Here is a 25,122-nt window from a genome sequence, read left to right as displayed (position 1 = left end):
TGACTCTCCTCTACACGGGGCCTCCATTTAATGTCCTATCCGAGGGACGGAGTGTTTTCCATTGTAACATAGCCTGCATCTATGAAACATGGGAGAGACGTTTACACACAACGCACTGGCTTCAGTCATCTGCCCGGGGTAGACTCGAACCCACGATCTTTGGTTCGACGGGCAGACGCGTTACCGACTGAGCCAACAACGCTCTCTGAGCCAACACCGCTCTCTAAATCAATATAGATAATTCGAACATATGACTTCTCTCAAGTAGCAATGGGAGCATGTGGCACCTGTCTTATGTACAATGTGAACATGTGACTCTGATCCTACATAGTCTCTTTGTAGCTGCCAATAAATGCTCTCATTTTGTTCAAAATCCTTTAATACTATTGTTTGTAAGTGCATTCATTGGATTAGCTGAGTTGAAATCTTTGTTCACAGTCAGGGGATGTTCTCCTCGACACACATTCATGTGTAAAATCCAAGATATTCAGTGAAGTGAAAGAGATGCTGAAGAAACAACTTTCTCCAGACTTTAAAAAAAAAAATCAATGGCAGATATTGATATGTTCAAACATGGATCCAAACCTGTGTTAAAGACCTACTACTTAAAAATGTATTATCTATAGATTCTTAAGCTTGGAATTAAAAATTTTGAATTAACGTGAAAGTTTGAAGGTGACTGTCCTAGGATATTATTACATATCCTGTGCACAAGATACTATCTGGTTATTTTGATTTGGATGATAATAACAATGACAGTGAAGATGATGAAAATGATGATGGTGGTCGTGGTTGGGATGATGATGTTGATGGTGGTTGGGATGATGATGATGGTGGTGGTGGTGGTTAGGATGATGATGATGATGATGGTTGGGATGATGATGATGATGATGATGGTGGTGGTGATGGTTGGGATCATGATGATGGTGGTGGTTGGGATGATGATGATATCGATGATGGTGGTGGTTGGGATGATGATGATGATGGTTTGGGATGATGATGATGATGATGATGGTGGTTGGGATGATGATGATGATAGTGGTGGTGGTTGGGATGATGATATCGAAGATTTTGGTGGTTGGGATGATGATGATGGTGGTGGTGGTTGGGATGATGATGATGATGATGGTGGTGGTGGTTGGGATGATGATGATATCGATGATGGTGGTGGTTGGGATGATGATGATGATGGAGGTGGTGGTGATGATGGTTGGGATGATGATGATGATGGTGGTGGTGGCGGTGGTTGGGATGATGATGACGATGGTGCTGGTGGTTGGGATGATGATGATGATGAGGACGATGATGATGGTGGTGGTGATGGTGATGACGATGACGATGGTGGCGGCGGCAGTGGTGGTGGTGATTGAAGGTGATGAAAATGATGATAATGGTGGCAATTATGATGATGACAATAATGTTGGTGAAAATCATGATGTCGATAGATGCTACTAACAAATTCTATATTTCATATACCTCACCAGTTAAGAGCATTGGCAAAGCTCACTATTACCCAGCTAAAACCCTTGTGAAATGGTAAACCTGATTTTGAAACCTGTTTTGCTTGCCTGTCAAGATCTGTTGCTTCTGTGAACTCTATCCCTTATGCTCTACTCTACCTTCTATCACTGGGCACAAAACTCTTGAGGATAATATTGAATAGAGGCATACTGCAGTGTTTTATCTTGGGCCAATCTCTCAAATTTTTCCAGTGGTTCTATAGTAGCTTGAGATCAAGGAGTTTGATCGCTCTTGTTTCTTTGAAAATTAGTTAGTCTATTGGGTAAAATGTAAAATGAAATTTGGAACTATACTCATACGTCTCGACAAACATATTTTTTTTCAACCACAAGAACTTCTGGAATGGTTTTCGTACTTGATATCAAGAACCAGTGTAAGAAGCAAAATAATTGAAAAGACCACAATGCAAAGCGGTATTTTAGAGGACCACTTGCTGTATTACGTTGTGGGTCTACTCTCCTGCTTGATCAGTCTGAAAGTAGTATACAATTTGCTTGTCAAGTTTGTAGTTCTATTAATTCTATTTCTTCTATTTGTTATTTTCTGCCGTGTACTTCAGTTTGCTTCAGACATTTTTTTATTTCTCTATTCAACATTAATTACTTATTGGTATTTTGTTAAAATCAAGGTTATTTTGATTTCTGGTAATAAAAGCTCTATATAGGTGTACAGTGTATTGATGGAAGGATGTCATATTAACATGTATGTTTTGTATATGTGTTATAATGTAAATAGGTTGCATTATTTGGCCTTTGAATTCTGTTTATAAGTTACATTTAACTTATAATTTATTATCCCTTCTATTTTTTCTTGTGATTTTTTTTTTGGATGCACATTTTTTGGTGGTTCTTTTTATACTGTTTTTGTCTCACCTGCGAAGCAAAGTGAGACTATAGGCGCCGCTTTTCCGACGGCGGCGGCGTCAACATCAAATCTTAACCTGAGGTTAAGTTTTTGAAATGACGTCATAACTTAGAAAGTATATGGACCTAGTTAATAAAACTTGGCCATAAGGTTAATCAAGTACTACTGAACATCCTAACAGAGTTTCATGTCACATGACCAAGGTCAAAGGTCATTTAGGGTCAATGAACTTAGACCATGTTGGAGGAATCAACATCGAAATCTTAACCTGAGGTTAAGTTTTTGAAATGTCATCATAACTTAAAAAATATATGGACCTAGTTCATGGAACTTGGACGTAAGGTTAACCAAGTATCACTGAACATCCTACATGAGTTTCACGTCACATGACCAAGGTCAAAGGTCATTTAGGGTCAATGAACTTTGGCCGAATTGGGGATATCTGTTGAATTCCCATCATAACTTTGAAAGTTTATGGATCTGATTCATGAAACTTGGACACAATAGTAATCAAGCATCACTGAAAATTTTGTGCGCGTTTCAGGTCACATGACCAAGGTCAAAGGTCAATGAACTTTGGCCGAATTGGGGTTATCTGTTGAATTACCATCATAACTTTGAAAGTTTATTGGTCTAGTTCATTAAACTTGGACATTAGAGTAATCAAGTATCACTGAACATCCTGTGCGCGTTTCAGGTCACATGACCAAGGTCAAAGTGTCGTGTTGGGGAATGGGATCGGTGATTATTGAAGCGTAATGAAGAAACTTTGCAGAAACTATATGCAGTTCAATATCACTAGGTATTTAATCATCAGTTGCAGTTGACAGTTCACAATTTGAAGTACATGAAGATTCAGATATAACAGGAGACGATGAATATAATAGTTTGAAGTATAAGGTTAAGATTTGGAGTGAAGTTAATATTCTATTCGATGGACGTCTAAGTCTTGAAGTCAGTCAGTCTATCTGGATGAGTGTGGGTCTAGTCTTCTATCGTTGGTGTTCTCTCTTAATAATCAAGAAGTCTTATTTATATCATTTGTTTTGGGGTGTAACTATTAAAGGTGGGAGTGATCTAAACTTATTCTGATTGGTCTACAGGTCACTGTCTATCAAACTTTCTCTGGTATAAGGGGTGTGGTGATGCTCTGTGCAAGTGACTGGGGCTGGAGTGTGAGTCATACTTCTTCCATGAAGTTAGCTGACGTCACTGAGGGTTGGTCTTTTTATGGTCAAGGCTTAGCAGTTAAATGGTATTGGGGGTTTTGGGATTCTAAGATGGCATTGGGGGAGTTTGTAAACAAGTGAGGGTGAATGACTGAAAGGATAACAGGAAGTTATATTAATACTACATAACATCCCCTTTCTTTGGAAAATGAGGCTCCTCTCATTTGGGAAAATGTATACAAATGGATTACAAAGGATATTTTGAAAAGTGAGTGAAACCAGAATAGTGTTTCTCAATTGTCCACTGTACTTTCACTCTCTCTCACACGTACTATTTATACTAAGAGGATTGAATTCATACTACATCTTAACTAATTTCAACTTAAAGTAAAGATATAACTAACACATCGAACACATTCACAAAAAAATATTGAAATAAAGTAAATTAATCAACTGATCAACCAATAATGATACTATATACATCAACTCATGTGCAGACTTATGCACTTTGTAACAATCAGCAAATATTATTAAATCAATGCTCATTAATTACATAGTACAAACTCCTTCAATCTAATGAAGAATACAGATCAATTTCACTCTAACTATAACACTAAATTAGTTCAAGCAATAACAGTAATAACAAGAAAAAAATTGTATGCTATATAAATCTTAGCATCTGATCAACATGATAATTAGCGGAAAGTTAACAGGTGCGCTCTAGAATTGACAGTTCTCTATGTTAGGAAGGCCCATTATGTACTTCATTCAAATGAAGCAATCAACATAGAATTCAATCATTACCATCATTCCTATCCTGTTGGAGAATATCTTTCCTTATTCATGTTATAAAAGAACAAAATAAACAAGTACTTTCAAACTTGATAGATATCATCATATGACAAGTATAAATTCAAACTTATCTAGGTAATCAACCTTGAGATGATAAATATTTGTTCAATAAAATATATACCGTTCTAAACTTAATTAAACACATTGTTAACAATATTATTCAATCACATACAACATTAAACATTAAGCAATTACTATTTACATTAAATACAATTGTCTGAAAAATCTCTGTGGAGTACCTGTCACAGGAATAATTCTTTCAGTAAGTATCTGTTTGATCAATGTCTCAGTGTCTTTATACATTCCAATGTTCCACCAAAACCTAATTTCTGTGGGTTTATCGTCACATACTTTATCATATGATGTCAGGATCTGTAATTGTCCGTCCTTGAATCGTCCTCTGTGTATTTTCATGTGTCCATTATTGGGGGAAGTCATAAGGAGGTCAAGTTGCCTATCTAGGTCTGGTTTTGTTAGAGGGGTGGGTGAAGCTAATCCATTATTTTCTGTCATGGCATGCAAATAGTCTGATGTATCAACTGAGTTAGTCATCTGGGAACATTCTACTGGTGTAACATGGAATTCGGGCAATTTTTCATCATTTTCATCGATGAAGTTTAATGTGTTTATGCACCCTTGTTCCTTGTCAGTAGTATTTCTTCCTAATGCCTCTCTCAGTTTCTGAATATGTGTGATATTTTTCTTATTATTGGAAGCTCTCATGAAGCAGGGTTTGAGTCTGTTGTAATTGAATATGTCCCGGAGGATTTCTCCTTTCATTGTGGCAAGAATATAATGGGTTCTATCAATTACATCATGAACTACTAAAGGTCCTACCCATTCTGCTGCAATTTTCTTTGAATTTGCAGTCAAAGAAGATGATGTCGGTTTGTAAAGATAAACAAGCTGACCAGTGGAGTAGATTGGGGTCTTATCCAATTTATTTGAGATCTTTGTGTTTTGTTTCTCTTGCTGTTTTCTCTGTAATGACAGCATTGTGTTGGACAATTGATCAAATTTCTTTTTGAGATGCTCTGCATACTCATCATAAGAAGATGAGAGACCAGACATTGGGTTGAAAGATAGATTGGAAAGATTAGGAGGTTCTCGGCAAAACACTAGCTCGTATGGGCTGTGGTTTCCAAGATGAGGGGAAGAAAATGAGTTGTATGCATAACATGTTGTAGAAATGAATCTCACCCAATCGGTGCCAAATTGATTGAGGTTAACTTTCAGAAAGTTTGAAAGGGTCTGAATGTGTCTCTCTGTGTGTAGACTCCCATGATTTTCTACACTTATCACCTTGCGGTCAATGTTCAGAGTTGTACATAATGCAGTAAGTAGCTTACCTGTAAGGGAAGCCGCTGCATCAGTCACAAGACATGATGGTGGTCCAAAAATGCAAATGACTTTTTGGATGAGTGCCTCGCAAATTGTCTCAGCATCAAGCGATTTTAGAGGCGCGCAAATTACAAACCTTGTAATTTCATCGCAGATAACCATCAAATGTCTAAATCCAGTACATGAGGTCGGCATTGTCTTAAAGTCGAGACTAATGCGGCCAAATGGTCTGTAAGAGTCCGGTACCCTAGTATGAAATGGTCTAGTCTTATCAGGCTTGCCACGGAATTGTTGGCAACGTAAGCAAGCTTTAACGTAATTGTTAATTCGTTCAAACATATTTGGCATGAAGAAGTTGCGTCTTATTGTCAAATATGTACGCTGGGTCCCTTGGTGATTACTAAGCAGGTTGTCATGGTATTGGGATATGATAGTGTCAGTCAGAGTCTCAGGTATAGCAAGTTGCAGTCTGAAGTCATCATCTTTCGTAAAGAAAAGTCTGAATAGTACACCATCACAAAGGATGTACTCTTCTGCCTTTAATTTGACTGTCTTTGCCGCCTTCTTATCACTTGGTAATATGTCATGGGCAAGATAGTCATAGACAGGTTTAAAGAATGGTGAGGTTTCTTGTTCTGTTTTCAGTTTTCTCAAATCAACAGGTAGATTGTAGTCCCTAATTATCTTTCTCTTTATCAACTCAGTGATCTTGTCTAGTTCTTGCTGCTTTGGAATGTGTTTAGCCTTAATGTTGTGTACCTCTGAGGTCAGCGGTCTCGAGGGGGTATAGAGTTCACTGGGTACTTCACGATAATGGTCATTAACTGTGTCGTTACATCTGTCAACAAGTCTGGGCTCTGTGTTTGGGACAGGTGGGGTGTGTCTGGGATGAGGAAAAGTTTGGTCATGATTCTGTGAATGGGAAGGCTGGTAATCATGTTGTGGGCGTACAGGAGGTGTGTCCTGTCTTGGGGGTCGGTGAGTGGTAGATGGTCTGGGATGTAGAGATGGGGTTTTGTTTTGGTTTGGTTTGTCGGCTCGCTTTTGTGTTGGGAGATTGGCACTTGGAGGGGTTTGTTCACACTTGTCAGGTTTCTTGGGATGGATTTCAGGAATGGGGATACCCATTTTCTTTGCATAGGCTCGAGTAACTACACGATCGGTTTGTTGGGTTGGGTTTAAGGTGTTCATGTTAATCAAATCGGTCTCATCAAACAAACAATAAGCAATTGGGATTACTCTATCTATTTCTGACTCACCAGTGGTTGGTGCTCTAGAAAGAAAGTCTGCCAATACTAAATCAGTACCTTTCTTATATCCTATCTTGAATGAGTATTGGGATAATTTCAGGATCAATTTCTCTAATCTGTTTGTACATGGGGCTTCCTTAGACTTGAGAATTTGAACTATCGAACTGTGGTCAACGAATGCATCAAATTCACATCCTTTTAGCAAATGCTTAAAGGCTGTGACGTTGATCAACAATCCAAACAATTCCAATTCTGTCACACTATAACGTTTACATGCGTCTGGGAGTACTTTGGAATAATATCCGATTATTTGTTCTTTTCCGTTAATAACCTGGGTTAGGTATGAACCTGTTGCAGTACGAGATGTATCACTATAAATCGAAAATCGTCCAGTTGATTGGGGCATGTGTAAGATGGGTGGATTAGTCATTAGTTGTTTAATCTTATTAAAGGCATTCTCATGTTCATCGGTCCAATGGAATTTATTCTTCTTTCTAGTTAGTTGATGAAGGGGCTTTAGGATAGTCTGTGTGTTGGGGAAAAATCCTGCTACATAATTAACTGCTCCAACAAATCGTCTGACTTGTCTTGGAGTTTTGGGCCTAGCTAGATTTGCAATCGCTTTGCATCTATCTGTCATTGGTTTGAAACATGCTTCTCCCTGAGGAGTAATCATGATTCTGTGTCCCATGTATTCTACGTCATTCCTAAAAAGTTTACACTTCTTGGGGCTTACTTTAAGACCATTGCTTGATAGGGCTTCTAATACACTGGTCAAATGGGTCTTGTGGGATTCTTTGTCAGGGCTGAAAAGGATGATGTCGTCATGATGGGCAATACAAAAGTTCCTAGAATTGGGTATAGTGGCCAATATTTCATCAATTCTTGCCTGGAAAATGGCAGGGGATACATTTAGTCCTTGGGCTAGTCGTTTGTAGTAGTAATGCTTTCCTCCATGATAGGAAGCAATGCCTGTGTACTTTTGAGCGGATTTTGAGAGGGGGATGCAATGAAATGCAGATTTCAGATCTATTACACTTAGTACTTTTGTGTTAGCATTGCCGATTCTTTTGAGAGTTTCCGAAAATAGTGGGAAAGGGTGATTCCTTCTTTTGATACGTGAATTCAGGAATCTAAAGTCTGTAACAACTCTCTTTTCAGATGTGTTCTTCTTCGATAGGAGAAGAACTGGAGAGGTGTATGGTTGATGGCCTATTTCTAATATTCCTAGTTTGACAAGTTTGCTCAATTCCTTTTCGATGGTAGTCTTGCCATCCTCAGTAGCGAAGTATGGTCTTATGAAGAAGGGGTCTTCATTATTCAGTTCAATGTCAACTTCAAAGTCAGGACAGCTAGAAATTTCACCATATAAGGAGAAAGCATCTCTGTTTTCCTTTAGTATGTTTCTTATTTCTTGTTGTTCGGGAGGAGTGAGAACGCTACTATTAAGGTCAATTTGTTTACGGATAATTTCATCTTCTGTCATGTTAGCAATGGGGTCATTAGGGTCAAGATGGGGGTATTTCCTAAGATTATTCTGTTTGACTGAGTCATCATGATCATGTTGTCTAGTGTACAGATTGTTTTCCGAATTCATTGTCATGTTCAAGCAGTCCGTTGGGAGGTCTTGGGTGGCATTAATTAGTCTTGTAGTGTCTAGGAAAGCTATAGGTCTGCCTTTAGAGAAGGTTACAGGTCTGTCAGTCAAGTTAGTTACGAGGACTTGAGCTCGTCCTCTATGCAGGGAAACGATGCTTGTCGTGGGGCAATAGCGGGATAGATATTTATTAGACTTTAACACAATGTCAGAGTTTCGGATGTGGGGTGGGGTCTTGCCTTGCAAAGTCAGGAATGTTGACTCACCTGGGGAAACTATCACTGTATTCGGTGGGGCAAAGGAAATGTGTTTTGACTTGATCCTAAACCTGTTATTTCTGAAGTGGAGTGTTCCATCTAAATCAGAAAGCGTGTTAGTGCCTAATATTAGGTCTACGCCTACAAGATTGGTGGCGATTAGTGCTGTGATTTCAAATTTGTGTCCCTGAATTTCTAGTCGAAATTTTACCGCCTTGTCTGATGTCAGAAATTGTCCATTGCCTAACTTGAATCTAACTGGGGATACTTTGGTTGGTGTCAATTTAGAGAGATAGGGAGAGGATTTCAATAGTCGTCCGGATATAATGGATTTGGATGCACCACTGTCAAAAAGAATTAATGCAGTTGTCCTATCAGGTAGTCGTCCCTTAGTAAAGTTGCGTTCCGTTAATTGTAAGTCAACTTCGTCAATCCCTAAATGAGTAGAAGTCATGTCATTGTCAGGCCTATTCTTAGTCGGGGAGAAAGAACAATGAGCGCTATTGGCTCTCTCCCGTCTTAAAAATCCTGTGGGCGTGGTTGATTTTGGGGTTGTTGGTAGCGGGGCTGGTGATATTGGGGCTGCTGTTGGTGTGGTGGGTAGTATTGGTTGTTGGTATAGCTACCGTATGCAGGGGCATAGTAGTCATTATAGTCAGGGAAGGGGGGTGGTGGGGTCGTCATGTCCCTAAGTCTTTTTCGACATTCTCGCCAGATATGGCCAGGAATGCCACAGTAGTTGCATGTAAGTCTGCGTGTTGGCGGTCGGTTTGTCCGTCCGTCCGATCGATAGGGGCTCCTACCTCGTCTGTTTTGTATGTCATTGCGCCGCTCGTCTCGTCTATCGTGACTGATGTCACGTCGTCTTTCGCGGCTTACGCTGCGACTAGCACTACGACTAGCACTGCGTTGTCGTGGGGTTGGGGGTCGTTGGGTGGGGGATTTTGGCCTTTTATCATTGTCTCTGTCTGTCTTGAGGTTTAAATAATGTATTTGCTCCTTCAATTGATCTATTTCCTCTTGAGCAGAGAAAGATAACTCCTTGGTCGGCTTAGTCTGTCTATGGTTGAGGTCTAGAAAAAGTTGGGCTTTCGCCGCTATTTCTTCTGAGGTCAGGTCAGGGGCGGTCATAAGTATGGTCGCGCGGCAGTCCGACGGCAAAGAATCCAACAACTTATGCCTAATCTGGGTTTCCCCATAGTCTATGTAGGCTGCTGTTGTTCTCAACCTTTGCAAGTACGCGTCTGCGCTCTCGTCATTTGTCATAGTCATATTTTTAAAGTCTGTCACATGGCTATATGACGATTTAGCGGGACTAAACCGTCTTATGAACCCATCCTTCAGGTCGTTATATGTATTGAATTGAAGTCCGTCAATCCAAAGTCGCGCCTGCCCTTGTAAAGTCCGTCTAAACGTTCGCAGTATTGTCTGGAATTGGTCGGGGTCGGCTTTGTCAATGTCATGCGCATCTAGATAGTCGTCGAAAGTCAAGAAGTGCGCAGTCGAATTGTCCCTATCAAGTTTATCACCCGAGAAACGGGATGGTAGAAAGTCAGTTTGTCGTAGGGTTTGTCGGGAGGTGTTGGTTGAAGTCATGATTATAGAGGGTAATGAATTAAAGTGATAAAATCAAATTCGGTTATCAGAATTGAACCGTAAATATAAAATATTGATAAACTTCTAATTAACAGTAATCCTGACAGTTAAATTACTATCTAATCACGATTCGGCAAAAACGAACAGAAAGCGTTGCAAAATTACTTGTTGCTGGGCAAATAAACAATCTGAAAACTCAATCTCTCACTCACTCTCTTTCACCAGTGGAACAATAAGAGAAATGGTTTCACTTACCGAAATATGTCTTCCAAAATTAATTAAACAATGCACAATTCAGCGAAAGGGTCAGAGTCATTTATTTAGTTAATTAAGGGTTAAGTTGATAGTCACTCGATGTGATGGCAATCGTAGGTGTCTTCGTTTCAGGCTTGAAATCGTCGTTGTCTTTGTAGTATGCTCGAGTCCTTCCGTCTGAGTCTTCCGTCTGCTCTATCCGTCTGTTCTGTCCGTCTGATCTATCCGTCTGTATGCTTAAATTTCTTCTGTTCTTCCTTTTTTTTTTTTCGACTCGAGTTTATGTTGAGTTTATGTTGCTGTAGTTTGAAGTAGTCTGCTCACAGATTCAATTTTAAAATATGATGTGTCCAGTTCGTTTGCAAATTTTGTAGCTGCACATTTGAAGTATTTTATTAAAGCCGGTTCTCCACCATGTCGTGTTGGGGAATGGGATCGGTGATTATTGAAGCGTAATGAAGAAACTTTGCAGAAACTATATGCAGTTCAATATCACTAGGTATTTAATCATCAGTTGCAGTTGACAGTTCACAATTTGAAGTACATGAAGATTCAGATATAACAGGAGACGATGAATATAATAGTTTGAAGTATAAGGTTAAGATTTGGAGTGAAGTTAATATTCTATTCGATGGACGTCTAAGTCTTGAAGTCAGTCAGTCTATCTGGATGAGTGTGGGTCTAGTCTTCTATCGTTGGTGTTCTCTCTTAATAATCAAGAAGTCTTATTTATATCATTTGTTTTGGGGTGTAACTATTAAAGGTGGGAGTGATCTAAACTTATTCTGATTGGTCTACAGGTCACTGTCTATCAAACTTTCTCTGGTATAAGGGGTGTGGTGATGCTCTGTGCAAGTGACTGGGGCTGTAGTGTGAGTCATACTTCTTCCATGAAGTTAGCTGACGTCACTGAGGGTTGGTCTTTTTATGGTCAAGGCTTAGCAGTTAAATGGTATTGGGGGTTTGGGGATTCTAAGATGGCATTGGGGGAGTTTGTAAACAAGTGAGGGTGAATGACTGAAAGGATAACAGGAAGTTATATTCATACTACATAACAAAAGGTCAATGAACTTTGGCCGAATTGGGTGTATCTGTTGAATTACCATCATAACTTTGAAAGTTTATGGATCTGATTCATGAAACTTGTACATAAGAGTAATCAAGTATCACTGAACATCCTGTTCGAGTTTCAGGTCACATGATCAAGGTCAAAGGTCATGTAAGGTCAATGAACTTTGGCCATGTTGGGTTTTTTTGTTGAATAACCATCATATCTCTGTAAGTTTATTGGTCTAGTTCATAAAAAGTGGACATAAGAGTAACCATGTATCACTGAACATCTTGTGCGAGTTAGAGTAGTATTCAAAGTCAGCACTGCTGCTATATTGAACCGCGTGATGCAGGTGAGACGGCCAGAGGCATTCCACTTGTTGTTTTCTACTGTCTCCTTATACCATATTTTCTTCAGGGGATTTTTTCTTCAACATAACAGCAGGATCTATTATTTTCTCTATGTCAATTTATGTCAAATGTACATTACCTTGTATTTGAAGTGGTTTATCTGTGAATTTCTTGTTTTCATTGCCATATCAAAGACATTTGTAAACAATTATCTGATTAATTCTAATTTGATATTTTTTAAAGTGATTTCAACAGCTCTCATGAAATTAACACTTGATTGGTATTCAGAGTTCAGGCACTGCTTAGAATTAAAGTTCATTAAAACAACGTTCACTCCAGCAGCATATTGTTTCGAATGAATAGAGAAAATTTAAACAAGCATAATGAAAAAATTTCTTCAAAAATTGGATGTAAAATAACAAAGTCATATGCATAACACAGAGTCTCTGGAAATGAGAAAACTGATGACATCACCCACTCACTATTTTTTGTATTTTATAATATGATTATGATATATGTATTTTCTTGATTATAATAGTGTAGAACATGGTTTAACAAGAATTCATCCATAGATTTGTAGAATTGCAATAACCTAGTCTTATTGTGATTCAATCAAGAGCTTCCTTGATGACAAATCTAAGAAAAAAAGTTAAATATCTATCCAGAGCTGCCAAGAAGTAGTACTGATTTTCAGTATTTTGTACTGAAAAGTGAGAAGAATACTGTTTGTTTCATGTAAAATACTGATTTCTGAAGTTTCAGCTTTATGTCTTGTCCTATGGTATTTTTTTTAAATACTGATTTTCAGCTTTAAAAATACTGAAATGTTCCTAATCAGGTTGGCAGGTCTGTCTATCTCATATAACAGAAGACAAACAAATATTGTGTGACATATGCAAATAAGAGAGGCAATGATTTACAGAGCTCTCTAATTTACATAATCATTGAATATGCATTTGCATAATTATTGTTGTGCAAATTAACTGTTTAGTGAGAAGAAATGACATTTAAAATTGCTAGGTTTGCATCCCATATGATGGAATTCTTAGTGTTGCACTCTCTTTATTCAGATCAACACTCTTGTTGGGATAGACTTGATCTTTGAATAAATTTTGAGTATAAAGTTGTTCTTCCATGTGGTTTAAGTTTATACTTTTTAATTTCTCTGAATTTGATGTTTACATTCCTCCAGGCACAGAGGCTTCAGCAAGCTCTTCATCATCGCAAAGACAACATGGAATATCGCTTCAAGGCCTTCACTGGAGATGATGTCCCATCGATGTCAGTAACAAACACTTCAGGGTACAGACCCCAACAAAAGTGAAGGATATGAACTATGTAACTGATCTAAATAAGACTGCAATGAATTGACTGCTTGAACCTTGAATTTTCAACAATCCTCCTCACTTGTATTTGATTTTATGTACTTCAGGATTGAAGATATATTTTAATAAGAGAGTTATAGTTGCTTACAAGGCATATGGGCATCAGCTTTCTTGCGGGAAATGGATAATTATTTGCTGATCCCAGAGTTTCTAAAAAAGCATTGGAAATACCTGTAAAAGAAACGTCTTTGGGGGAAAGCAAACTTGGTGTTCCAGCAATAGATGCTTCGGCCATCCCTGCTTAGCCTGTGACAACCATCAGGCCAGGAATAGTGAGATAATGACTTCATACCATGAGGCAACTTCCAGGAGCATTTTATAATGTCTGCTAGTCATGAATCTTGGTCTATTCTGGATGATTTATATCCAAATGGTGTGTGCCTTTAATCTTTTTGTATAAGAACATCCCTTCTTTAAAAAAAAAAAAAAAAGCAGTGGTACTACAAAGCAAAAGAAAACCTAAATCCTTTGATCGGCAAAGAAAAAAAATTGATAAAAAAAACCCAGCTGTAAAACACTTATTCTTAGCCCCTACATTGAAAATAAAAATATAAAATAAAAATTAAAATATTTACGTATAGTCCATGTATATGATATACAACTTATGACCTTTCACTCATCCTGGAGCATACGCCGTTGACAATGTCTCCGGTCATTGACTGCCTTCACCGCAGTCTGTCATATACTAGTAATATACATTTATCTCCCTCCCCGAAAAAAAAAATTGTGCTTGTCTTTCATTGCTCATATTGACTTTGGATGCAACTTTCTAATTGAGACCAAAAGTCATTACAAATGTTAGTACATCTGATAGAAGAGTGCTTAAGTAGTTCATTTTGTGTAAAGCTATAATTTGAAGCTTTTATTCTTTATCTTGCCTAAGACTTATGCTGTTCATTTGATCAGTGATATTTCTAGTCAAATTTTGTTATAATTCAGTGTTAAAACACTATGGTCTTACGTTTTAGGTACCGGTATTTCATATTCCAATCTTTAGTACACTGGTGCCAAACTTGTATTACACCCCGGGTATCTTCTCAAGTACATGTACTGAGCTATAAAACTCATGGTAATGGGTGTCCATTCATTCTTCACATATCGTATTCTTTAAATCTCCAATCTATTTGTTTGCTATGCATAACCTCCAGATTAATTTTTTTTTCTCTCTCAAGAATGAAAAGCCTGTATTAAATTGTGTGTGTGCTCAAAACCTTGAATGTTTTATAGTAATATTATATGCCTTCTTTATGAAATTATCTATAGATTATTTGTGTGAATGAAATCAAAAGAATGAAGTTAATGTTTTGACTTTATATGATATTTTTTCTTGTATCGACTTGAAATAGCCAAACATAGAAATGGTTTGCAGTCATGCAGATGTACGTTTTATAAACCAACAAAACTGCAGTTATATATTTTGACATTTTTGGGAGTATTCTTGAATTATCAAGAATATTTCACAAATGATGAAATCTGTCCATTCAAAATTACATTAATGTAGATCAAACTTATCTTCTTGAAGAAAGCATGAAAGCTTGTATCAAGTTTGGGTGAATATAAAGACTTAATTTTCAAAATGTGAATTCATTAGCAGATATAAAAATGAAACAGTATACCATAAAATACGTAATGTGTGAAAGATTCAAGAAAAAATTGTATTATGGTGACTAGACTTTTGTAAGACTGGATTGATGAAATGATAGTCCAATATGATCCTTGACGTTGCATCATTACTAAAGCTTTATACAGGCCTTTGAATGTGATATCAATACATTCCAACTAGCAATAGTATTAATATACTATACATAGCATAGTGTTGTCTTAAGGGTGGGGGGTCAGTTTCACTGTTCAGAAAGTTTATCTTGTAAAGTGAAAAGGGTATTTCTTAGATATTTATTAATGTTATGTGCCATTAGTGCACCAGCTCTTGAAAGTTGTCAGCTCCAGCTTCATTATCTGGGGCACCGTTTCATAAAGGACTATCAACTGTTGTAACTTTGCCACTATGTAACAGGGCTCAGAAGCCAATCAAATCAAGGCTACTACGGAAGTTGCCATAATGGCAAAGTTACAACAGTTGTAACTCTTCATGAAACAAGCCCCAGCTGTGACAATGTCAATAAGGAAATCTTTTGTTTTCATTTGTCAAGAACTTTCTTTAACCGTAACTATGTAATTTGTAACTTTCTTCATTCCATTCTAATATTTTTTTTTCTCCTTCCACACATTTATGTAAAAAAAAAAGTTGGATTTCCGTATATCCCATTAGAGATTGAGCTTGTATAATTGCTGGCTTGGGTCAATGGAAAATGTGTGTTATAGCTTTATCAGCCAGTCTCCAACAAGAATAAGCTTGATGTTCTTTCATTTTTCTGCTGCATTATATTTGTGTCATCAATTGCCAGTCAATACTTTCATGTATACATAAACATATATTTGTATGAAGTTGTAAATAAATTACAATGACCACGATGTTGTGATAATACAGAGATTTTATTCTGTGTCAAGCAGATAATAAAATGTCTTGTAAAAAAAATCAAAATATTCAAACTCACACAAGAAATTGTACATTTGCAATTAACATTTGACAATAGTTTCAAAAAGAATATAATGTAGAGTATGGGGGTGGAAATTTTGTTTGGGGGTATGGCAAGTCCTTGATTTTAATACTTTTAATATGATATTTTTGGGGGAGTAGGTAACAAATTCTAAGCATGTACTATCTTAAAAAATGGGAGAAGTTTTGCTTTAAATGAATATCATGGCTCTTTGGAAACCTTAAAATAGATTTTTAAAGGGGACTTGTCACAAGAGTGACATTGGTACGATATAAAAAAAGTATGATGACCATTTTCCTTAAAGGAGAATGAAACCATTGGAACAAGATAGCTTGTGTGAAAACAGAAAAATCAAAGAAACAGATCAACGAAAGTTTGAGAAAAATCGGACAAATAATGAGAAAGTTATGAGCATTTGAATATTGCAATCACTAATGCTATGGAGTTCCTCCCATTGGCAATGCGACAAGGATGTGTGATGTCACTGATGAACAACTTTCCCTTTGGTGGACTATAAAATACCCTCAAAATGTCTCTTTTTGCTTTTTCTTATGATGATACAAACTCTTTATCCATGATGTATTCTTAAAAAAATATGTATTACATGCCCTAATGTAGAAAGAACATATGATCTATGGATAGATGTGATAAAAGAGGCAATTTAAGTGAAATACATACTAAAGTAATGGGAGAGTTGTTGACAAGTGACATCACACATCTTTGTCGCATTGTCAATTTGCTATCTCCATAGCATTAGTGATCGCAATATTCAAATGCTCATAACTTTCTCATTATTTGTCCGATTTTTCTCAAACTTTCTTTATTCTTATTCTTTGATTTTTCTGTTTCTAAACAAGCCTATTTGTTCCAAAGGTTTCATTCCCCTTTAATGATGAATCTGTGGGGACCAAATAAACCTTATTCCAAACCTGGGCTGTTAAAACCTCATCTCAAAATAAAAAGACAGCTCAAAAAAAAGTGTGATGTTAGAGCCATGACATAGGTGATAACCTTCTCTTGCCTAAATAGAGTTCTACATCTAAATTTTTAGATAAAGGTTATACAGCCAACCAAAGCATGATCTGGGCTCCGTAACACAAATATTTGCGATCAATCGCTAAATGAACTGACCAATCAATATCAATGTTACATGTGCATTAAGTTTAAAATACTGACTAGGGACCAATCAGGGGTGTTCTTTCATATTTGCAATTCATCGCAAACCTTTGTGTTGCGGAGCCCTGATCTGAAAAACTGCCTCCACTTCAGCAATTATATAACTTGGAGAAGATAGGCTTAAACTTTTAGTATTTTTACTAATTCCATACTTTCCAATTACCTTGGCAAATTACGATTAGACACTGTTGTTGGAAAATGAATAGAGCAGGAAAATTTTAATACAGGAATATCTTAGACGACACATGCTTTGAGCATGATGGCACTAAGCACAAAAATGGCACAAGTAAAAAAAAATTGAAAGTTCAACCATTGCAGTTGAAGTTTCAGAATGCTGTTCGTAAGTTACGAATACTTGACTGGATCTTAGGAAGTAAATCAACACCTATTAAAAAATGGTGTTGTATCATTTATCAAAAGAAAGGAGTCATTAGTAAAGTCGCTCATAACTTATGAACAGCTATTTATGAATCACCTGTCTGAGCTTTCTTTAGTGTCAAAGATTAAAATACCGGTAAGCAAGATATTGGATCTTGTCCTACTTGCTCTTTCTCCTCAACACACTACTGAAAATTTTACTTATTGAAGTACTGCTGATTTATAACAGGTTTGTCTGACATGTGACACACTATTTAATCACATAAAAATACACTGATAAAAGTAGCAGAAAACCTTTTTCCAAAGATCACACAATTAAGCCAGACCCCAGACAGTTGCAATTGCACAATTTCCAAGGGGATCCACACTTTACAAGCTTTGCTTTTTAGTGGATCCCCCTCATTTCCATTTATGCTGTATATTATACTGTTTTTTTTTTCTGTTTTACGAAGTAAGAATGCCCTACAAAATTGTACTTGATTTGTATTGCTTTATATTACTTTGTATTATGTTTTGAATGGAAATGAAATAAAAGAATTGAATAGAATTGAAAATTGCACACATGAACAGAATCTACAATGCAGAAAAAACTGCTGAAGTTTCAGTCTTGTGACTTTACACACAAAATAGCACAAGCATTCTTATTCCTATACAAATTTCATTCGTTACACAAATACTCTCGTTGGTATTTCACTTTATTACTGCATAGCCTGTGAACTTGCAACACTGTCAAAAGCTATTTCCTGATGTATAACAGTTATTTCCTACCCCTGTCCAATACATAAACAATTTTGATTTAACATCATTTCAGTTCAGATGATTAGTATTCGAAGTTGATACGCTATAAAAAAGCGATAAAAAACTCCTCAAAATCGTTAGAATCAAAGACCGTAATCTAGCAGAAAGTCTGCTTCTTCGTGTCCAGCCCTTATGCATTAAATACCAAGTGTACACACACACACCAGTCCACTTTGCTCCTCGTGAAATGCCCCAGCCATACACTTAAGTGACAATTAGTACAATACTGGGTTTTCATAATTCAAGAAATGAAGCAAAAGCAAAAATTAGTTTATACTTAGGTCAGATCGTGATTTACCCCTCCCCCTAAATCAAATCGAAGTGCATCACTGAAAAGGTAAAAAAAAAAGATTGCCGACTTGAAAAAAACATGAGCTAATGCCAAAGTACCTGTAACCTCTAGCACTTGCCCGATGGTTTTATGTCTTTGGAATTAGAATGCATTCCATCAAGTCTTGTCTGCCATTTTCACAATGACATACATTAATATACTTTATTGTACATACATGTACTGTCAAAACTGTTTTATGGTATCAAGAAATGTGTTTTCTCAATTGTTAATTAAATTATAAAGTGTCCGTTGAACAACACGCAGCAAGCGTGCAGTGCAATTCATCAGATATGAGTTTCTGGTTTTAAATGACCTCTTGCATCCAACATGTTCTATCACTGGGATTCTTCAGGCGTGATGGTCAGTTTCATGGTCTCTCTGCCCCTGACCGCAGTCACATTAAGACCTTCCTTGGCCTTGACCTTATCATAGAGTTCCTGAGAAGACTTGACTGGCTGGTCGTTGATGTGGGTGATGATGTCACCTGCTTTTAATCCAGCACTGTGTGGTAGAATGTAAAAATTAAAAAAGAAAATTATGCTTAGAAAATGGCCATTTGTAAAAAATCAATCAAACATGTACTTTGTATGGAAAATTAAAAAGGAATGTTTTATACAGAGAGAAAGATGTCTCTGAGTCATTTGGTGTCATATTTTTGCAGATAAAATGTATGTGTTCATAAAAACCATTTTTCAAGAATTTACAAAATCACTTCGCACTAACTGCGGGTCTGGTAAGCTTTGAGCATACATGAAAGCTAGCATGAATAGGAAAACTTTATTCAAAAGCTGCATACTGCATTACACTTCAGTGCAAGGTTTGTCACACACTGTAAATATTTAATGCCGACACAACTTATGTTTTCAATCCTGGTGGGTGTTTCATAAAGCTGTTTGTAAGTTAAGAGCGACTTTAAGAACGACTGGTGATCATTTCTTGTAGTAAATGGTATATCCATTGGCGTCGGTTTAGCGCGTAAGAAAGGTTCACCAGTCGTTCTTAAAGTCGCTCTTAACTTACGAACAGCTTTATGAAACGGCCCCCAGGCATTGAAGTATTCAAAACAAACATTGTACAAAATGATGGAGGATGAATTGCCAGTTTGCAACCATTTACTTTTATTTCAATTCACAGTTCATTTCTTATGCTATTCATTATTTTTTTAGTGTACACTTTTTTTTCACACAATAATATCATAAAGCAGTCATAGAGGCTAGTTCACCCCATTGAATGCAGTATAAAACACATTTTCCATAAACCCTAGTTCGATAACCTCTGGCATATAACTCAAGAGTCTGTATTCTGAAGTTTGGTTTAACTTAGGCTGTGGTCTAAAAATTTTGAGAAGCTGAAATTATCAAAAATTTGCTTCCATCATCATGTTATGAGGTGAGGTAATCCTGTATTCCTGTTGACCTCGATCACTTCATCTGAATATAAGGTCTTCCATGTCAATACGATGTGTTAATATAAACAAAGCTAAAACTTGCACACGTGGAGGGTAGAGACAGTTTTGATCATTGAAGATTGAAACGCTCAGACCACCAAAACTTATCGAGTCTTAATCTGAATACATCAATGGATTGTATTGTATATTTCTAACATTGTATATTTCTAATATTTGCTGTACTTCACTTTCAATTTCACCATGCTTTAATGATGAAGACTGTTTTAGTTACTATTTCCAGATATGAATTATTTGCTATTTTCAATTAAATCACAACTTTAGACCAGAGTTTAATTTAAACCCGACTTCAGAATACTGGCCAATGGTTTAACTTACACTTGCGCTGGAGACCCAATGGTAATCCTGTAGATAAGCACACCATGGCTGACATTGGGAAAGTCTGGCGCCCTCTGTCGGAGGTCAAAGATGAGGCTTGGGGTCAGAGAAAGCATTGTGATGCCAATGTACCCTTGCTTTCCTTTGGACGGTGTGGTCACCACAGGAGTTTGTGGCTTGGATTTGCTGAACCAGCCACCACCAGATGCTGTATTGGAATAAAGATCTACCCTTAAATAAACATGAGTAAAATCAGTTTGAATTCATGGTGAACGTACTTGCAAATTCCAGCTGAGGTAACATTTGAAAATAAGGCATGCAGAATCCAATAAAATGACCACCGTAGTGCAAGCTTATATATAAATACAAATCATGTGCCAAATGTTTCTGGTAGAGAATAATAAATGATTACTAAAACAACATGGCTTTCTGTATATACAAAAGTCTATATCCAATCAATAATAATAATGCACCTATTATAATGAACCCCAAAAGTGGTGATTACCCGGTAAATCTGACAGATTTTGACTGAAACTGGAGTTTAGGAAACTAGTAATTCTCAATAAAGAGACTTAGTCCCACCTTTTATCTGCTTCTGCACCTTGTCTACAAAGTCCCTGGCATGGTCTATTGGGATGGCAAAGGAAATTCCAGAAGTGACTTTCATGGTGTTGATACCAATGGCTTCACCATCGAGGTTCACCAAAGGTCCTCCAGAATTTCCAAACTAGGAGAGAAAGAACAAAATAGCATACCATGCGTAACAGCTGGTCCAGATTATATCATATTCAAACCACAGTAGTACCACATTAACATGTCACATTGCATATTTAAATCTTCATAAATTTAGTAATTTGGGGATTGCAAATTTATCATTAACTGTCAATTTACTTTATTTCAGTGACATGCTTCTTTATTCATTGTGTGACATATTTATTTGAATGCTTGTTTTAATTCACAATGATGTGCAATTCATATTGAAGTGCATGGAAAATTGTCTTATTATTCAGTTATTGCTATTCCTGCATAAAATTGTATATCCACTATTCAAAGCACATTCTCCAACCTTCATCCTATATATTTTAAATCTGTCTCTTCTCTAAACTTTGGTGTCCACTTCCTAATAATATGCGTTATCCAACTGCAATTCACTAGAAAGTTTGGCTGTGTTTATACTTTTAATTTTATCTGTAAAATATTTGTACAATTCAAAACATAAGGCAAAATTATCTTGAATTATTACATGTTTAACTTACATTTATGGCAGCATCAGTCTGGATGTAGTCAATGCTTTTGTTCAAACCTAGCTCCTTGCTTGTCCGGCTAACGGTACTGATGATACCAGCTGTTATCGTGTTGCTGAGCGACAGAGGACTCCCCATGGCGATAACCCATTCCCCTGGTCGAGCAGCGGATGAGTTCCCCATCCGCATCACTGGAAGCTTATCCTGCAATAGCATGAAATAATAGAAGTATACTTTGTACTTTAATGATTAAAGTGTTGTAGTTGGTTGGATGTCACTTTATTTTCCTTGATAATTTGATAATATACAAATATAACAATAAATAATGCAATATTCATGCACGTTTAAATCTCCTAAACATTATGACATGAAATAAATTATCAATTGATTGAGATGTATGGTTCTTTGTGATTATAAAGGGCTATATAAACAAATATTATAATAAGGTTATCATCTTGAAATCTAGTCTAAGTTACATGATGCAGTGCAGAAAAAGAAATGCCAGGAATAAGCAATAAATAATTAAACTATATATGAATGATGAAAGGGATTATCACACAAAAATGCATTGGGGTTCAAAACACTAACACATAGGCTTACTTTATTTTATGATTAATTTACTTTAAGACAAACCTTTGTATCTATTTTAAGCAGAGCAAGGTCTGACACAGGGTCAACAGCAATGACCTCGCCGTCTACTAGCCGACCATCATAGAGCTTGACCTTTACAGATTGCTTGCCTAGTCTCTTATTGGCGACCACATGGGCATTGGTCAAGATAAGACCATCCGGACTGACAATGAACCCTGATCCATTAGAGACTGGCCCAACTACACCTCGCTGGAATGGATGCCTGGAAAGATAATTTAGAATTTAAACACCATGTTTAGCATGAGTTCATGTCTTTCATTGTCACAGTTCTAACCTTACATTCCAAGAAAAAATCTATAAACATTCTTTGAAAAAAAAATTAAATCATTATGGAATTGAATTAAGTTGTATTTTTTTAAGTATTGCAGCTCCATATCTGAAAAAAAAATTGAATTTTATTTATATCTGATTACAAATATGACATAGCAAACACAAGTCAAACTCAAAATATGCATTACAGACTAAAATAAAGCATAACATTTAAATAATTGATAACCAGTTAACAGAAGAATTGTTGCAATCAGCTTTGAGAGTTCATAGCTTACCTACATAGGCTAGCCTACATGACTTAACGTTCATTATAAATATTGTTGCTATTTTTATTACGGTGTTGTCATATTTGTAATTAGTACTTTTGATATCAATATCATCTATCGATAATGATAATCATATCGATATTGTGTGAGTTATTACTTGTGGTTAGTATTAAATTACTAGTTTTCATCATTATTATTAGCATTAAATATAAATCGTTTTTACAGTAATAATTATTTGCTCCTATTTTCATGCTTTGGGTTTTGGGGGTGTTTTTTTTTTTGCTAATATGAATCTGATCGAACTTTCATGATTCTCTTATATTACATTAGTAATATTTCATACCTTCCATGAATCTCAATAAATACGACTGATGGTGAAGCTTTAGCGACAGCGTCTGCGATGAAATTGAACTGTTGAGATCTTGGCTTCACGTAACCTGTTCCAAAATCTGTCACGTCTGCCGCTTTGACGACAGGCAAAATTCCTCTTGACCGAGGTGATTCCTGATATTCTAATGAAAGTTCTTCTGTGGATATATCCCGGTTTTCAAGTTCACGTTGTTCAGTTAGGCGCCGTCTTTTCTTGTCCCGCCTTGATTCAAACTTTGCTCCTTTCAGTTGCCTTGCCCATGGCGAAATCATGTACAAAAACACACCCAATCCAACAAACTGTGCAATCCTTTTGAAGAAAATTTTCCGATTTTCAATCATTTGTTTTTCAGTTATAGTTCTTGATATCACCAGCTGAGTGTTCTGAGGTTTCAAGGTGGGAGAGTATCGCCATAAAAGAGGCGTGTTGGAGCGCATTATCCGCGAGAGTTTAAGGCTCTGTCTGAACATGGAGGCAGCCATCTTGAAAAACGACCTCTCCTGTCTACAAACGACACGACAAATTCCCGGGCAAATTCCCGTGAAATCAAAACAAAAGTGAGAGTGAGACTTGCAGTCGAGTCTCGTGAAAAGCAAAAATCAAAGGCCAAATACGGAATTTCAGAAAAATGTTGAAGGACATGAAGGACGCAAGTATGAAAATGTCTGTACAAACTAGCAGTTACTAAATTATACACGGCAATTGGGGCCTGGGGGCAATTCCGAATGATGTCACCGGCAGATGCAGACAGACCTATATTTAGAATGTGACTCACATAAGGGGATGCCCCCACAAAGACTGTCGACGAGTTCGCGCATTCTTGTGCTGTGGAGTCAGGCCACGCCCACGCCCATTAGTGACCTGTCGCACAAGAATACTCCGAAAATGATATAGAAAATGCCCTAAGTATCGATTTGTAACATGTATTCATTGTTTAATGACGAAAATAAAGAGTGAGAAATATGCCCCGCATGGTGCTTTGCCGCCGACGACAAGATTATTGTCACATCCCCTCCTAGAATTCACTACAAAACAAAATTATACAGAAAGTGGGGCCAAAATTTTTACTGAATTAGTGCAGTAGTATTGGATTGAAGACCAAAGAGACGTTAAACATGGTAGTAAAGATGGGGCGGGGTCTTGGGGGACATGGATAAGAGAAAATAGAGAGCAAGAAAAAGAAGAAAGGGGGAAAAGGGATTAAATATGGTACATTTTTATTTTTTCTGAATATTATTTCAACTCGAATTTGTCCCATCCACAATTTGGATCATTATGCGATTGGTTAAACCATGGACCTAGTAGGTCATTGGTTAAACTTCCCTTCCTCTCGTCATCACTACCTAACTCATTATAAATTTTCTAACAATAGGCATCCACCAGGGGGCATCCATAATGTGTTGACGTCCACATAACAGCACCAAAACTGAAGCTTGTGCTTCGACGATCGAGTCTCAGTTGGGTGTAGGTTTAATCAAACCAGGGAAACGAATATTATTTTTATTGAAATTCGCGGTTTGATTTGGATAGATGAATCCAAACGATGTGATTTCAATAGACTTAGGTTCTATCTTAGAGCCCATTATCATGTTTATCTGTGGGAGTCGACACTCTATGGACTGGTCTCTAAAAATGAATAGCGACCTCTTATGACCTGTTACCTGATTCATACCCAGAACTGGGCGTTGTGGCGTTCGCCTGTAATCCAAGCTGTGGGGAAGTTACAAATTGATGCAGAGGTTCGAGGTTCGAGCCCTGATCACGTCTTTCGGATAGTGACGTTAAAGGTCAGTCCCAGACGTATAGACA

The 25,122-nt window shown here is 37.0% G+C and overlaps 3 protein-coding genes across 6 annotated transcripts in view; 1 reads left to right on the top strand and 2 right to left on the bottom strand.

Moving 5' to 3' along the window:
- The window catches only part of LOC121425729 (leucine-rich repeat-containing protein 27-like), a 39,361-nt gene extending 23,350 nt beyond the window's left edge, over positions 1-16,011 (top strand). For 3 of the 4 annotated variants that reach the window (XM_041621898.1, XM_041621896.1, XM_041621897.1), the window contains one exon: positions 13,296-16,011. In XM_041621898.1, the coding sequence (XP_041477832.1) occupies positions 13,296-13,427 (132 nt within the window). In that variant the 3' untranslated portion in view covers positions 13,428-16,011. Of the gene's footprint in view, positions 1-1,484; positions 1,548-13,295 lie in introns of those variants that run through there. The other variant, XM_041621899.1, reaches the window with a different exon arrangement.
- On the bottom strand, positions 9,371-10,448 carry LOC121425730. The gene has a single exon (XM_041621902.1). It carries the CDS (start codon positions 10,445-10,447, stop codon positions 9,371-9,373), a length of 1,077 nt encoding a protein of 358 aa, XP_041477836.1. The 5' UTR covers position 10,448.
- Positions 16,012-18,943: 2,932 nt separating the features above from the next.
- Positions 18,944-24,011, bottom strand: LOC121425325 (serine protease HTRA2, mitochondrial-like). The gene is made up of 6 exons (XM_041621355.1): positions 23,287-24,011; positions 22,390-22,609; positions 21,769-21,960; positions 21,095-21,239; positions 20,513-20,720; positions 18,944-19,230 (listed from the first exon to the last, which is right to left on the bottom strand). The coding sequence occupies exons 1-6, from the start codon at positions 23,793-23,795 to the stop codon at positions 19,065-19,067; spliced, it is 1,440 nt and encodes a 479-aa protein (XP_041477289.1). The 5' UTR covers positions 23,796-24,011; the 3' UTR covers positions 18,944-19,064.
- Between the last annotated feature and the right edge of the window lie 1,111 nt (positions 24,012-25,122).

Source organism: Lytechinus variegatus, chromosome 12 (genome assembly GCF_018143015.1).
Source record: "Lytechinus variegatus isolate NC3 chromosome 12, Lvar_3.0, whole genome shotgun sequence".
NCBI classification, from domain to species: Eukaryota; Metazoa; Echinodermata; class Echinoidea; order Temnopleuroida; family Toxopneustidae; genus Lytechinus; species Lytechinus variegatus.
The sequence above is the reverse complement of the archived record's forward strand: the minus strand, read 5'-3'. Positions and strand labels throughout refer to the sequence as shown.

Excerpts from the sequence above, each read along its gene's own strand:
- LOC121425730 (XM_041621902.1), bottom strand. The coding sequence starts at position 10,447 with ATGACTTCAACCAACACCTCCCGACAAACCCTACGACAAACTGACTTT.
- LOC121425325 (XM_041621355.1), bottom strand. The coding sequence starts at position 23,795 with ATGGCTGCCTCCATGTTCAGACAGAGCCTTAAACTCTCGCGGATAATG. Across the intron at positions 21,961-22,389 it reads TGCTTAAAATAGATACAAAG|GATAAGCTTCCAGTGATGCG; the intron begins GTTTGTCTTAAA and ends ATGCTATTGCAG. Across the intron at positions 20,721-21,094 it reads GGTGCAGAAGCAGATAAAAG|CATCTGGTGGTGGCTGGTTC; the intron begins GTGGGACTAAGT and ends ATTCCAATACAG.